Genomic DNA, 12720 nt, shown 5'->3' on the forward strand with positions numbered 1-12720 from the left:
TTTTCTGCACTTAACCTGTCTACTCTTCCACCCTTTCTTAGTCTCTGAGGTGCCATATGTAAGAACGACACAGGATTTTTTAGAAATAGATTTTTTTTTTGACATAGAAAAGCAATTTATTCCATTATAAGCACTTACACAGTTAGTCATGGAGAGTAATAGGCCTGCTGGTGAAACAGGTCACCCAAAATAGAGATGGTACCAAACTAGTGGTCAAAGACTGACTCCTAAAAAAAAAAAAAAAAAAAAAAGCAACTCTTATCCAGGATTAATTTAATTTTAAAAACAAATACAAGCTATCAATTCACTCTTCTCAACTCAACTGGACAGTCTACCTGTGGTATAACTATCAGGTAAAAACATACATCTTTACAACTTGGTGGTCCCAAGTTTTTTAAAAAACCATTTCACAGAAAGGAAAGAAATATGAAAACAGCTCAAGAAATACACTAACAAGCAAAAATATATGGGGGAAAGAGGAACACATAGTTTTGACTTAACTGAAGAAACTGAGAGGAGACTGGTCTACATAGGAAAATGTGTATCCTGGAAAGTCAGGTGTGAAAATTTTAGAACAGGAACTTATATGACTTGAATTTCCCCCATTTCCTGAATAAAAACAACATCTTGTGGTATTTATACTTCATGTCTCAGACACCTACCTCACTTGGCTCTACTCCTTCCTTACTTTAGCCTTTACTTAAAGGAGTCTGAAAAACTTGGGGATATAGCCCAAGAAGAAAAATAACGACACATAATATTCCCCTTTCTGTGGCTACTTTAGACCTTTGTTACTAGAAAATTCCTAAAGAAAATTTAAATGTAAGTCTGTGGCTTTACTGAATCAAGTCCCCCAGTTAATATTTAGAAAACACCCTCTGTTTGGGCTAATAACATTGTTGATGGTACCTATCATAGAGGGATAGCCAAACAAAGTCCGTGTCTCAAAACCAGTGTTAAATCAATCTCAGGGTTGAGAGGAAAAAGAGGGGGAGTCTAAAATCACAAGAAATACAGACATATCTAGGACCCTTGTCCTTCTGGATCCATGCTTCCTTCAAGATCTTCATCATTATAAATGTTCTCTGCCATTTGCCACACTTGCATGATACTGTCTTCTGATACAGAACAAATCACCCAAGGTTCATTGGGATTCCAGGAGAAATCAGGTATCTTGGCAGTGTGACCACCATGAACAAACAACAATTCTGGTGACCCATCTTCTGCACCTTCTGGAGATTGTTTGTCTCCAATTTTACTTAAATCCCACACATTCAGTCTGCGATCAGTACCACTGGAAGCCAAAATAGTCTCTTTGTGAGGCGACCACTGAACCTGGAATATTTCATCCTTGTGTGATTCAAAGGAATGCAACTTAAGTTTCAGATTTCTCAGATCCCACAAGGCAACAGTCTTGTCGGCTATCCTGTGGCCAGAATGAACTCACTATAAGGACTGAAAGATAGGCAGTTCACTTTCAGCAGTGTGAGCATCAACTGAGTAGCTTGGTTTGGAAGTATTGTTTGAACAAGTATACCAGATCATAAGTTTCTGATCATCAGCAACTGACCCAAACAGAGACTCATGTAGCAGATGCCAGGAAACATCTTCTACTACCGCTATATGATGTCCTGTAAAGATGGTCTTCGTATCCACTACTTTTCCTTCCTTTGAAACAGCACAGATGTCCCAGAGTCATCTGAAGCAGTAAGTAAGTGCCCACTGAGGTTTGGGTTCCAAGAAAGTCCATAGCCTTCCTTCTGATGTCCATGCAGACACAAGTCTGGGTTGCACTCTCCAGAAGGATCTGGTTTGGAAGGATGTTTTGTATTGTCAAAAACAAGAACATCACTGGATGGAGTCTTTGTTGCAATGATGCAAGGGTTCTGGGGCATGTAACACACCTGGTTTACTTCTTCTTCATGGTTGATCTTGATTTCTATTTCAATTTTTCCACTAACTGAGCCAAAACCTCCAAATTCTCCTTTCTCACTATCGTGTGAAGCATCAAACTGAGCATCATCGTTAGGGAGCTGCACACTGGCTGTCACAGCATGGTTTTGTTCATCTGACATGTGTGTTCCCAGGACAAGTCAAAGAATGCTGAAGTCTTTCCCTTCCGGTCTGGTTACATCTGGAAGCCACTGTGCAGTTAGGCTAGGCCACTCCAGAGCATGGGTCACCAAACTGTAAAGAAAAGAGGTGTTCTTTTCCATATTTTGTACTCTTCGTTGATCACACATTCTACTGCATCAAAGGCTGCTTCCTTGTCGGCCATGGCGGGCTGGCAAGCGGGGCGGGGGGGGGGCGGGGATCCTGGGGTGGAGCGTTGCCAGAGGGGCGGGGAGGCTACGGGCGCTTGCTCTGCATGCACGGCCTCTATTGTTTCTACAAATAGCTTTATTCAAGTAACATTGACATACCATAGAATCCACTCATTTTAATTGTACTGTTCAGTTATTTTTAGTAAACTTACAAGTTTTGGAACAATACCACAGTCTAGCTTTTAAACATTTTTATCTTCCCCAAAAGATCCCTTGTGTCTATTTATAATTAGTCCCTGTAACCACACCCACCCCTAGGAAACCACTAATCTAATATCTTTCTCTAGAGATTTGTCTTTTATGAGCATTTCATATAAATAAAATTATAGTGTATGGTCTCTTGCATAAAAATTTGGGGGGATCATTCATTGTGACATGTATCAGTACTTCATTTCTTTTTATTGTTGAATATTAGTCCATTATATGGATATACCACATTTTACTTATCTATTCACCATTAGATGGACATTTGGATTGCTTCCACTTCTGGACTATCAAGAACAATGCTGCTGTGAAAATTTGCATACAACTCTTTGTGTGGACATACTTTCGTTTCTCTTAAGTGGATAGATACCTAGGAGTAGAATTTCTAGGTCATATGGTAAAGTTATGTTAAATTGTTTTCCAAAGTGGCTATACCATTTTTTGTTCTCATGAGGAATGTACGAGGGTTCCTGTTTTTCTGCATCCTAGCTAACATTTTTTATTATCTGTCTTTCAGGTTTTAGCCATCTTAGTGGGTATAAAGTGGTATCACATTTTGGTTTTAATTTGCATTTTTCTAATGAATAATAATGTACAAATTTTCATGTATTTATTAGAATGCACGGAACATTAAAATGTTTTTATGATAGCTGGCCACCATTTCTCTTTCAGTTATACATATAACCATATATAAGTGAGATTAGGAAGAAAGTAAGTATAACTGTATCAGAAGTCCATTATTGATAGGTGTAAAATAAAGGTGAGATCAGGAGAAAAGTGTATATAAATGCATCATGGCTGGTTTCAAATATATAGACTTAACCAATTTTAAACTGTCATGGAATTAAGCTGAAAGGGACCATAGAAATCATCTGATTCAACACCATCATTTATTGACAAAGAAATATAGCACCAAGGAAATAAGTAACTTTTATAACTAGCTAGTAGCAGAATTAAAACTAGAATGTATGATTCTTGATTCCCAGCCCTCTGCTATATATACTTTCCTAGGATCCTGATTATTTGCTTAGGTTTTTAATGTACTGTTTACTTTTGAAATTTGATAGTAATTAGATACAGAGAGCATTCATTTTTTAAAATTTTTTAAAAAGATTTTATTTGAAAGAGAGAGAGAATAAGTGGGGGGAGGAACAGAGGGAGAGGTACAAGCAGGCTCCCCGCTGAGCAGGGAGCCCAATGCAGGGCTCCACCCCAGGACCCTGGGATCATGACCTGAGCCAAAGGCAGATGCTTAACCGACTGAGCCACCCAGGCGCCCCAATAGCATTCATTTTAAACTGATATTCTCATTTGACTCAATATCAAGAATTATTTTGTATGTGATTCTGAAGTTGGTGTGGTAATATTTGATCCTGTGTTTCGTGCACTAAGAGTAACGTGGTTTGGAAATGGGAATTTTTTTCATTTCTAGAAAGCTTGATTTGGTTATAGTTTGAAGATGGTAGTCATTAAGTGCTTATCTTGCCCCTTTTCATAACTAACTTTAAAAATTCTTTATTGTTCAAACATACAGAAAAGCAGAGACCAATGCAGCACACCATTTGCTGTATCTGAGTAATATATTGTGATATCCACTTCATATTTTTTTAGAATAAAATTTTACAGATAAATAAGCCTCTTTATGTACTGTGTTAGATCCCAATCCTTTCCATCTCTCCACAGAGGTAGGCACTATTCCGAAACTCATGTGTATCCTTCTTGTCTGTATTTTAAATGTTGCCACATATGCATGCTCTAGAAAAACATATATAACTAATATATTTTGGAAAATACTACATGTGCCTCTGTTGTTTTTCACTTAATGTAGTGTTATGTGATGTCTCCAAATGATTTATATAATTCAGGTTTATTTTAACTCTTGTGGTTTTCCTGTTATGTCAATGTTTCATAATGTATTTATACATTTATCCTATTGATGGACACTAGGTTATTTCTATCAATTCCCACAATTTTTAAAAATTGGAGTTCTGAATAATAAAACAATTGCATCATAGATGTTGTAAGTTTATATATGTGTGTTTTTAAATTTGCAGTTAAAAAGAGAAATGTTTGGTTTTAAATCATCTCTTTCTAAACACCAGATGAGTAGTTTGTCAAACAAGGAAGACAATTACATTGGCTGCTGTGAGGCAAATAAAATGGTGATTTCAGAATTGAGGTATGGTTTTCAGATGCTGAAGTTGTAGCAAATACAATGTTTTTTTTTAATTGGTAATTAAAATCTTTGAGAAGATGAAAAATGTACAGAAAAGTTCTGCAAGTATTATAACAAATATCTGTTTCCATAACTAAGAATTGATTATTTTTAACATTCTGTGATATTTTTTCAAATGTTTTTAAGTAAAAACTAAAAACATTATGGGATGTTCCTTCCCACAAGTTTCATTCTCCTAAGTATCCACCATCCTCAATTGGATGTATATTCTTCAATCGATTTTGTATATGTTTACATCCATACGTGGAAAATATACTATGTGCTTATATTGTTTGTAATTTTGCTTTTTCACGCAGCATTATTTTTTAAATTCATACATGTTGAGGTAGGTAGTAAGAGTGACTAACCAAAAAAAAAAAAAAAGTGACTAACCAATGGGTGGATTAGTATGGTTAGTTTTAATATCTATATAGGAGTCTGTCCTATAAGTGTATCACTATTTATTGATAGCTACCTTGTTTCTAGTTTTCTTGTATTACAGTGCTGCAAAGTACATACCTTTACATGTTTCCTTTTACAATATGCCAGTTTCTCCAGTGTATATTCCTAAAAGTGAAATTGCTGGGTCATGGTGTGTGTATATTTTTAGTTTTACTAGGTACTATCAAGTTTTTAAAGTAGCTGAATCAGTCTACATTCCAATCAATGGTATATAAGAATTTCTGTATCCTGCCCAATAGTTAACAAATAGAGTTTTAAAAATTTTTGCTAACTTGAAAGGTAAAAATGGTATGAGATGTATAGGATCTTTCTAATAATTTTTGGTGTATTTTATTTTGTTCCAGGATTAAGCTTGCGATAAAGGAGGCAGAAATTCAAAAGCTTCAGGCAAACCTGGCTGCAAATCAGTTATCTAAGAGTCTTCTTGCTTGTAATGACAAACAAAGTGGCAAATTAAATAGTTTAGAGACAGAACCAGTAAAACTAGGAGGTAATCAATTAGGTGAGTGTATTAAATTGAAATGTTTAATTCTAAGTCTTTTTTTTTAAAGATTTTATTTATTTATCTCAGGGAGCACAAGTATGAGTGGGGGAGGGGCAGAAGAAGCAGGCTCCCTGCTGAACAGGGAGCCCAATGTGGGGCTCAATCCTAGGACCCTGGGATCATGACCTGAGGTAGATGCTTAACTGACTGAGCCACCCAGGCGCCCCTTAATTCTAAGTGTTTTATGATAGTTTTTTAGAGAAATAGATTATCAAAAGTTTAGTTAATCTGGGGTGCCTGGGTGGCTCAGTTGGTTAGGCGACTGCCTTCGGCTCAGGTCATGATCCCGGAGTCCCGGGATCGAGTCCCACATCGGGCTCCCGGCTCAGCGGGGAGCCTGCTTCTCCCTCTGACCTTCTCCCCTCTCATGCTGTTTCTCTCTCTCTCTCTCTCTCTCTCTCTCTCAAATAAATAAATAAAATCTTTAAAAAAAAAAAGTTTAGTTAATCTGTTAGTACTAGTTTGGGTTGGTAAGACAGCAAAAATTTCAAAATTGTTGAACTTTGCATTATAGGGCACCTGGGTGGCACAGTCAGTTAAAATGTCCAACTCTTGGTTTTGGCTCAAGTCTGATCTCAGGGTCATGAGATTGAGCCCTACAATGGGCTATTTGGAAGTTTTCTTTCCATTTCTATTTTTTGGAACAGTTTGAGAAGAATGGGTATTAACTCTTCTTTAAATGTTTGGGAAGCCATCTGGCCCTGCACTTCTGTTGATTGGGAGAGTTTTGATTACCGATTCAATTTCTTTGTTGGTTATCGGTCTGTTCAAGTTTTCTGTTTCTTCCTGTTTCAGTTTTGGTAGTTTATATGTTTCTAGGAATGCATCCATTTCTTCCAGATTGACTGGGTGGCATATAATTTTTCCTAATTTATAATTATTTGTATTTCAGTGGTGTTGCTTGTGATCTCTCCTCATTCATGATGTTATCTATTTGAGTCCTTTCTCTTTTCTTTTTTTTTTTTTTTAAGATTTTTTATTTATTCATTTGAAAGAGAATGAGTGAGAGTATGAGCAGGGGTAGGGGCAGAGGGAAAGAAAGAAGCAGAGTCCCCACTGAGCAGAGAGCCCAATGTGGGGCTCAATCCCAGGACTCCAAGATCATGACCTGAGCTGAAGGCAGACACTTAACTGACTGAGCCACCCAGATGCCCTTCTCTTTTCATTTTGATAAGTCTGACTCAGGGTTTATCAATTTTATTCTTTCAAAGAACCAGCTCCTGGTTTCATTGATCCTTTCTGGATTTCTTTTTTTGTTTGTTTCTATATCATTTATTTCTGTTCTAATTTTTATTATTTCCCTTCTCCTGGCTTTAGGCTTCATTTGTTGTTCTTTTTCTAGCTCCTTTCCAATGGCTTTCTTTTTAAAACAAATATATATATATATATATTTTTTAGATTTTATTTATTTGAGAGAGAGAACAGAGAGAGAGAGAGAGAGTGTGTACAAGTAGGGGGGAGGAGCAGAGGGAGAGGGAGAAGCAGACTCCTCGCTGAGCAGGGAGCCCAGTGAAGGACTTGATCCCAGGATCCTGGGATCATAACCTGGGCTAAAGGTAGATGTTTAACCGACTGAGCCCCTCAGGTGCCCTCCAATGGCATTTTTTATAGAACAGTAGAACAGTCCTAAAATTTGTATGGGACCACAAATAGCCAAAGTAATCTTGAGAAAGTAAAACAAAGCTGGAGGCATCACACTTCCTAATTTCAAACTATGTTACAAAGCTATAATAATCAAAACAGTATGGTATTGTCATTAAAAACAGACATATAGATCAATGGAACAGTGTAGAGAGCACAAAAATAAACCTGTGCCTATGGGGTCAATTAATTTACAACAAAGGAGACAAGAACAAACAGTAGGGTAAGGATAGTCTTTTCAATAAACAGTGTCAGGAAAACTGAATAGCTGTATGCAAAAGAATGAAAGTAGACTATTAATCTTACAGACAAAAATCAACTCAAAATGGATTACAGACTTTAATATAAAACCTGAAACCATAAAACTTCTAGAAGAAAATATAAGAAAACTCCTAGATATCAGTTTTGGTGATGATTTTCTTTTGGATTTGACACCAAAATCAAAAGCAAGAAAGTAAAAATAAACAAGTGGGACTATATCAAACTAAAAAACTTCTGTCCAGCAAAAGAAAAGACAACCTATAAAGTGGGAGAAAGCATTTGTAAATCATATCTGATAAGGGGTTAATATCCAAAATACATAAAAACTCATACAACTTGATACAAAAAAAAATTCAATTAAAAAATTGGCAGAGGTGGGGCACCTGGCTCAATCGGTTGAGCATCTGACTCTTGATTTCAGCTCAGGTCATGATCTCAGGGTCATGGGATCAAGCCCCAGGTTGGGCTTGGCACTCAGTGTGAAGTCCGCTTGTCCCACCCCCCCAGCTCCTCCCCCAGCTCTCTCTTTCTCTCTCTCAAATAAATAAAATATTTTTTACAAATGGGCAGAGGATCTAAATAGACATTTTTCCAAAGAAGACATCCAGATGGTAAACAAACACATGAAAAGATGCTCAACGGCACTAATCATCAGGGAAATGCAAATCAAAACCACAATGAACCCCACATCTGTCAGAGTGGCTATCATCAAAAAGACAAGAAATAAGCATTGTTGAGGATGTGGAGAAAAGAGAACCCTGTGCTCTGTTGGTGAGCATGTAAATTGATACAGCCGCTTTGGAAAACAGTATGGAAGTGCCTCAAAAAATTAAAAGTAGAACTACCATATGTTGCAGTAATTCTGCTTCTGAGTATTTACCTGACATCTGAAATCACTATCTTTTTATTATGTTCAGTTAGCCACCATATAATACATCATTAGTTTTTGATGTAGTGTTCAATGTTTCATTTGTTGAGTATAACACCCAGTGCTCATCACAACACGTGCCCTCAGTACCCATCACCCGGCTACCCCATCCCCCCACCCCCCTGAAATCACTATCTTGAAAAGATGTCTGCACTCATATATATATATATATATATATCATCATCTGCCCTCCCCCCGCTCGTTCTCTCAATCTCACTCTCTGAAATAAATTTTTTTTTTAAGATTTATTTATTTGACAGAGAGAGACACGGTGAGAGAAGGAACACAGCAGGGGGAGTGGGAGAGGGAGAAGCAGACTTCCCACTGAGCAGGGAGCCCCATGCGGGGCTTGATCCCAGGACCCTGGGACCATGACCCGAGCCGAAGGCAGATGCTCAACGATTGAGCCACCCAGGTGTCCCTCAAATAAAATCTTTCAAAAAAAAAAAAGCTCTCATCCCCCCCCAAAATTTGTAACTATATGTGATGACAGATGTTATGTGATGACAGATGTTAAATAGACTTACTGTGGTAATCATTTCAAAATATATACATGTATCAAATCATTATGTCATACACCTGAAACTAATACAATGTTATATGTCAATTCTATATCAATAAAAATAGATGGAATAACTATATTAATTTCAGACCAAGCAGAGTTGAGACTGACAGAACTAGAAGGATAAATTAACAAGCCCACATATATATTTGAAGATTTCAAAACTTCTTTCTCAGTAACTGTTAGAACAACTACACAGAAAATCATTAAGGGGAAAGAAGACTTAAGTACTATAAAGAAGTTTAATATGATTGACATTCACTCTACACAATAATCACCAGAATATACAATTTTCTCAAATGTATGTAAAATATTCATCAAGATACTCCATATGCTGGCCAAGAAACTAAGTCTCAAAACATTTTAAAAAACTGAAATCAGGTTCATTCATGAATTAGGTTAAGAAAACCTAATGTCCGCTACTAATAACAAAAAGATACCTGGAAAATTCTAAATATTTGGAAATAAACACAGGAGATACTATAGGATATTTTGTAGTAAAGATGAAAATACAACATATAAAAATTAGTGGGAGCTACAGCATTGCCTAAACATAAGTTTATACCTTTAAATATTTAGATTAGAAAAGAAGAAATGTTTAAAATCAATAAGCTTTCACTGTAAGAAAAATTAAAGACATAATTAAACCCAAAGAAAATTGAGAAGGAGTACAAGGGATTCTGAGGGAAATGTTTTTCTGGTTTTTGGGTTTTTTCTAATTGAAGTATAATTAACATAGCGTGTTATGTTAGCTTCAGGTGTACGATATAGTAATTCAGCATTTCTATACGTTACTCAGCATTCATCATGATAAGTGTACTCTGAATCCCTTTTATCTATTTAACTCTTTCCCCCTCCCTCTGGCAACTACCAATTTGTTCTCCATATATAAGAGTGTTTTTTTGTCTTTTTTTCTTTGTTCATTTGTTTCTTAAATTCCACATGTGAGTGAAATCACACAGTATTTGTCTTTCTCTGTCTGACTTATTATTTCACTTAGCATTATATCTTCTAGGTCCATTCGTGTTGCAAATGGCAAGATCTCATTCTTTTTTATGGCTGAGTAATATCCCATTTTATACACACACACCCACACCCCATCTCCTTTATCCATTCATTTATTGATGGACACTTGGGTTGCTTCCGTATCTTGGCTACTATAAGTAATAATGCAATAAATATATAGGGGTGCATATATCCTTTTGAAAACACTAGTTTTCATTTTCTTTGCATATGTACCCAGTAGTGCAATTACTAGATCATATAATAATTCTGTTTTTTAATTTTTTAAGGAACTTCCATATTGTTTTCCAAGTGGCTGCACCAGTTTGTATTCCCATCAGCAGTGTTGTGTTTTTGATTTTAGCTATTCTGGCAGGTGTGAGGTGATATCTTACTGAGGTTTTGATTTGCATTTCCCTGATAATTAGTGATGTTGAACATTTTTTCATGTGTCTGTTGGCCATTTGTCTGTCTTCTGATGGAAATGTTAGATGTCTTGATTGTTGTGATAGTTACAAAGGTATAAACATGAAAAAACCAAACATTTGATAAAACGTATCAAACTTTATATTTTAAATGGGTGCATCTTATTGTAAGTAAATTTTACGTCAGTCAAGTACATTTTTATTTTTTTAAAGATTTATTTATTTGAAAGAGCGTGGGGGGGGGCAAAGGGAGAGGGAGAAAGAAACTGTCATCTTGGTATTTGTTTGCTATTTATTCTAATGCCCTTTATTCATCTTTCCTGCTTTCTTTTGGATCAATTATATTTTAGTATTCCATTTTGTCTCCACTATTGATTAGCTAACTATACCTCTTTATTTTCTTAATGGTTGCCCTAGTGGTTAACACATATGTCTTTAACTTATCATGATCTATCTTCAAGTATGATTGGCTGGTGGCAGGAAAATGACAGCAGAGAGAATTAGATAGCCAAGTGATTAGAGAGAATAGGGATGAGTGATGAGATTATTAGCAGAATGAATGCTAGTTATTAGAGGTGTTGATAAATGTTATAAATTCTCTTACATCGAAGAGTATAGAGCTAATGATAGATATATAGCCTAGAAAGTGAAATATTAGGGATATGGAGAATTGATAGGAAATGGCTACATAAGTAACCCTTGAAGGCATAGTACATCTCTACATAATTCCAAACCTGTGTGTGTTCTCATGCAATCATATACATTATGCCTCTTTAAGGCACTCCTGAAAGCTCAGTCACTTTTAGGTGGGAGTACGTTTATATGTTTGTAGTGGAGAAAGGATGTGTTTGAACAACTATCTTTGATAACCCTTAGTAGTTCAAAAAGCATCACTAAATTCTCATGAGCTAGTTTAGACTAGGAAGGATTTGTCTTCAGCTTTTGAACTTGCATCTGTATACAATATATGAAAATACTCTTTTTTAAAAAATTATTTGAGAGAGAGAGACAACATGAGAGAGAGAGAAAACAAGTGGGGGGAGGGGCAGAAGGGAGAGGGAGAAGCAGACTCCCCTGCTGAGCAGGGAGCCTGATGCAAGGCTCAATCCCAGGACCCTGAGATCATGACCTGAGCAGAAGGCAGAGCCATCCAGGTGCCCCTACATCAAAATATTAATGATATAGCGGTGCCTGGGTGGCTCAGTTGGTTAAGTGACTGCCTTCGGCTCAGTTCATGATCCTGGAGTCCCGGGATCGAGTCCCACATCGGGCTCCCTGCTCAGCAGGGAGTCGGCTTCTCCCTCTGACCCTCTTCCCTCTCGTGCTCTCTATCTCTCATTCTCTCTCTCTCAAATAAATAAATAAAATCTTAAAAAAATATTAATGATGCCAAGTTATCCAGAGAAATTTTATGGTCAGCTTCAGTTTAAGGAAACAGGACTTTTTTTTTAAACAATGATTTTTTTTACAATGTTTTCTATCCAAAAAATTTTATAGTGAGAGAAGGGCTCTTTCTGGTGTGAAGGAATAGTCTAGAAAAGTGAATGATTCAGAAGATTTTATTCCTACTTTGTTATGTACTTAATTATAGAAAGTACCTTACCATGTTCCTTCATTATATTTTCCTTAACGTATGTCTTTCTCATTCCCTTTAGTATTCTTCAGATGAGAAATTGAACTTTGTTTATGATTAAAACTTTCAACATTGAATAGGTTTTTATTCTTTAAATTTTATACAGAACACTTTTCCTTTTATGTTTGTTAGCAGAAAGAATAAAAGACCAAAATCAACATACTGTGAATAAGCAATATGAAAGAGAAAGTCAGAGACTTGCTTCTGGAATAGAAGAACTACGTGCTAAGTTGATGCAAATAGAAGCTGAGAATTCTGATTTGAAGGTTAACATGGCCCACAGAACTAGTCAGTTTCAGCTGATACAAGAGGAGCTGCTGGAGAAAGCTTCAAACTCTAGCAAACTGGAAAGTGAAGTAAGCTTGAATTAGCTGTTTATATGTACTAACTTTGGAGACAAGAAAAAAGGTACTATAGTTGTGTAAAAGTTGTATGTGTAAGTCCAGATTTATACATCAGTTATAAATTCTTTTAAAATTATATTTGGAAACCTTTGGGTTTTAACCTATGTTAAATTAA

At 36.2% G+C, this 12720-nt stretch overlaps 1 protein-coding gene and 1 pseudogene across 3 annotated transcripts in view; one reads left to right on the forward strand and one right to left on the reverse strand.

Annotated features, from left to right (window-relative positions):
* CCDC18 (coiled-coil domain containing 18) overlaps window positions 1-12720 on the forward strand; it is a 128587-nt gene that overhangs the window by 27434 nt on the left and 88433 nt on the right. For both annotated transcript variants that reach the window (XM_027625945.2, XM_027625955.2), the window contains exons 10-12: window positions 4583-4707; window positions 5550-5707; window positions 12334-12557. In XM_027625945.2, the coding sequence (XP_027481746.1) occupies window positions 4583-4707; window positions 5550-5707; window positions 12334-12557 (507 nt within the window). The remainder of the gene's footprint in view (window positions 1-4582; window positions 4708-5549; window positions 5708-12333; window positions 12558-12720) is intronic.
* LOC113939601 lies at window positions 59-2278 on the reverse strand (annotated as a pseudogene). Its single transcript, XR_003525302.1, has one exon. The product of XR_003525302.1 is annotated as a histone-binding protein RBBP4-like (transcript).

The sequence above is a fragment of the Zalophus californianus genome, chromosome 4 (assembly GCF_009762305.2).
Source record: "Zalophus californianus isolate mZalCal1 chromosome 4, mZalCal1.pri.v2, whole genome shotgun sequence".
In the NCBI taxonomy this organism is placed as follows: domain Eukaryota; kingdom Metazoa; phylum Chordata; class Mammalia; order Carnivora; family Otariidae; genus Zalophus; species Zalophus californianus.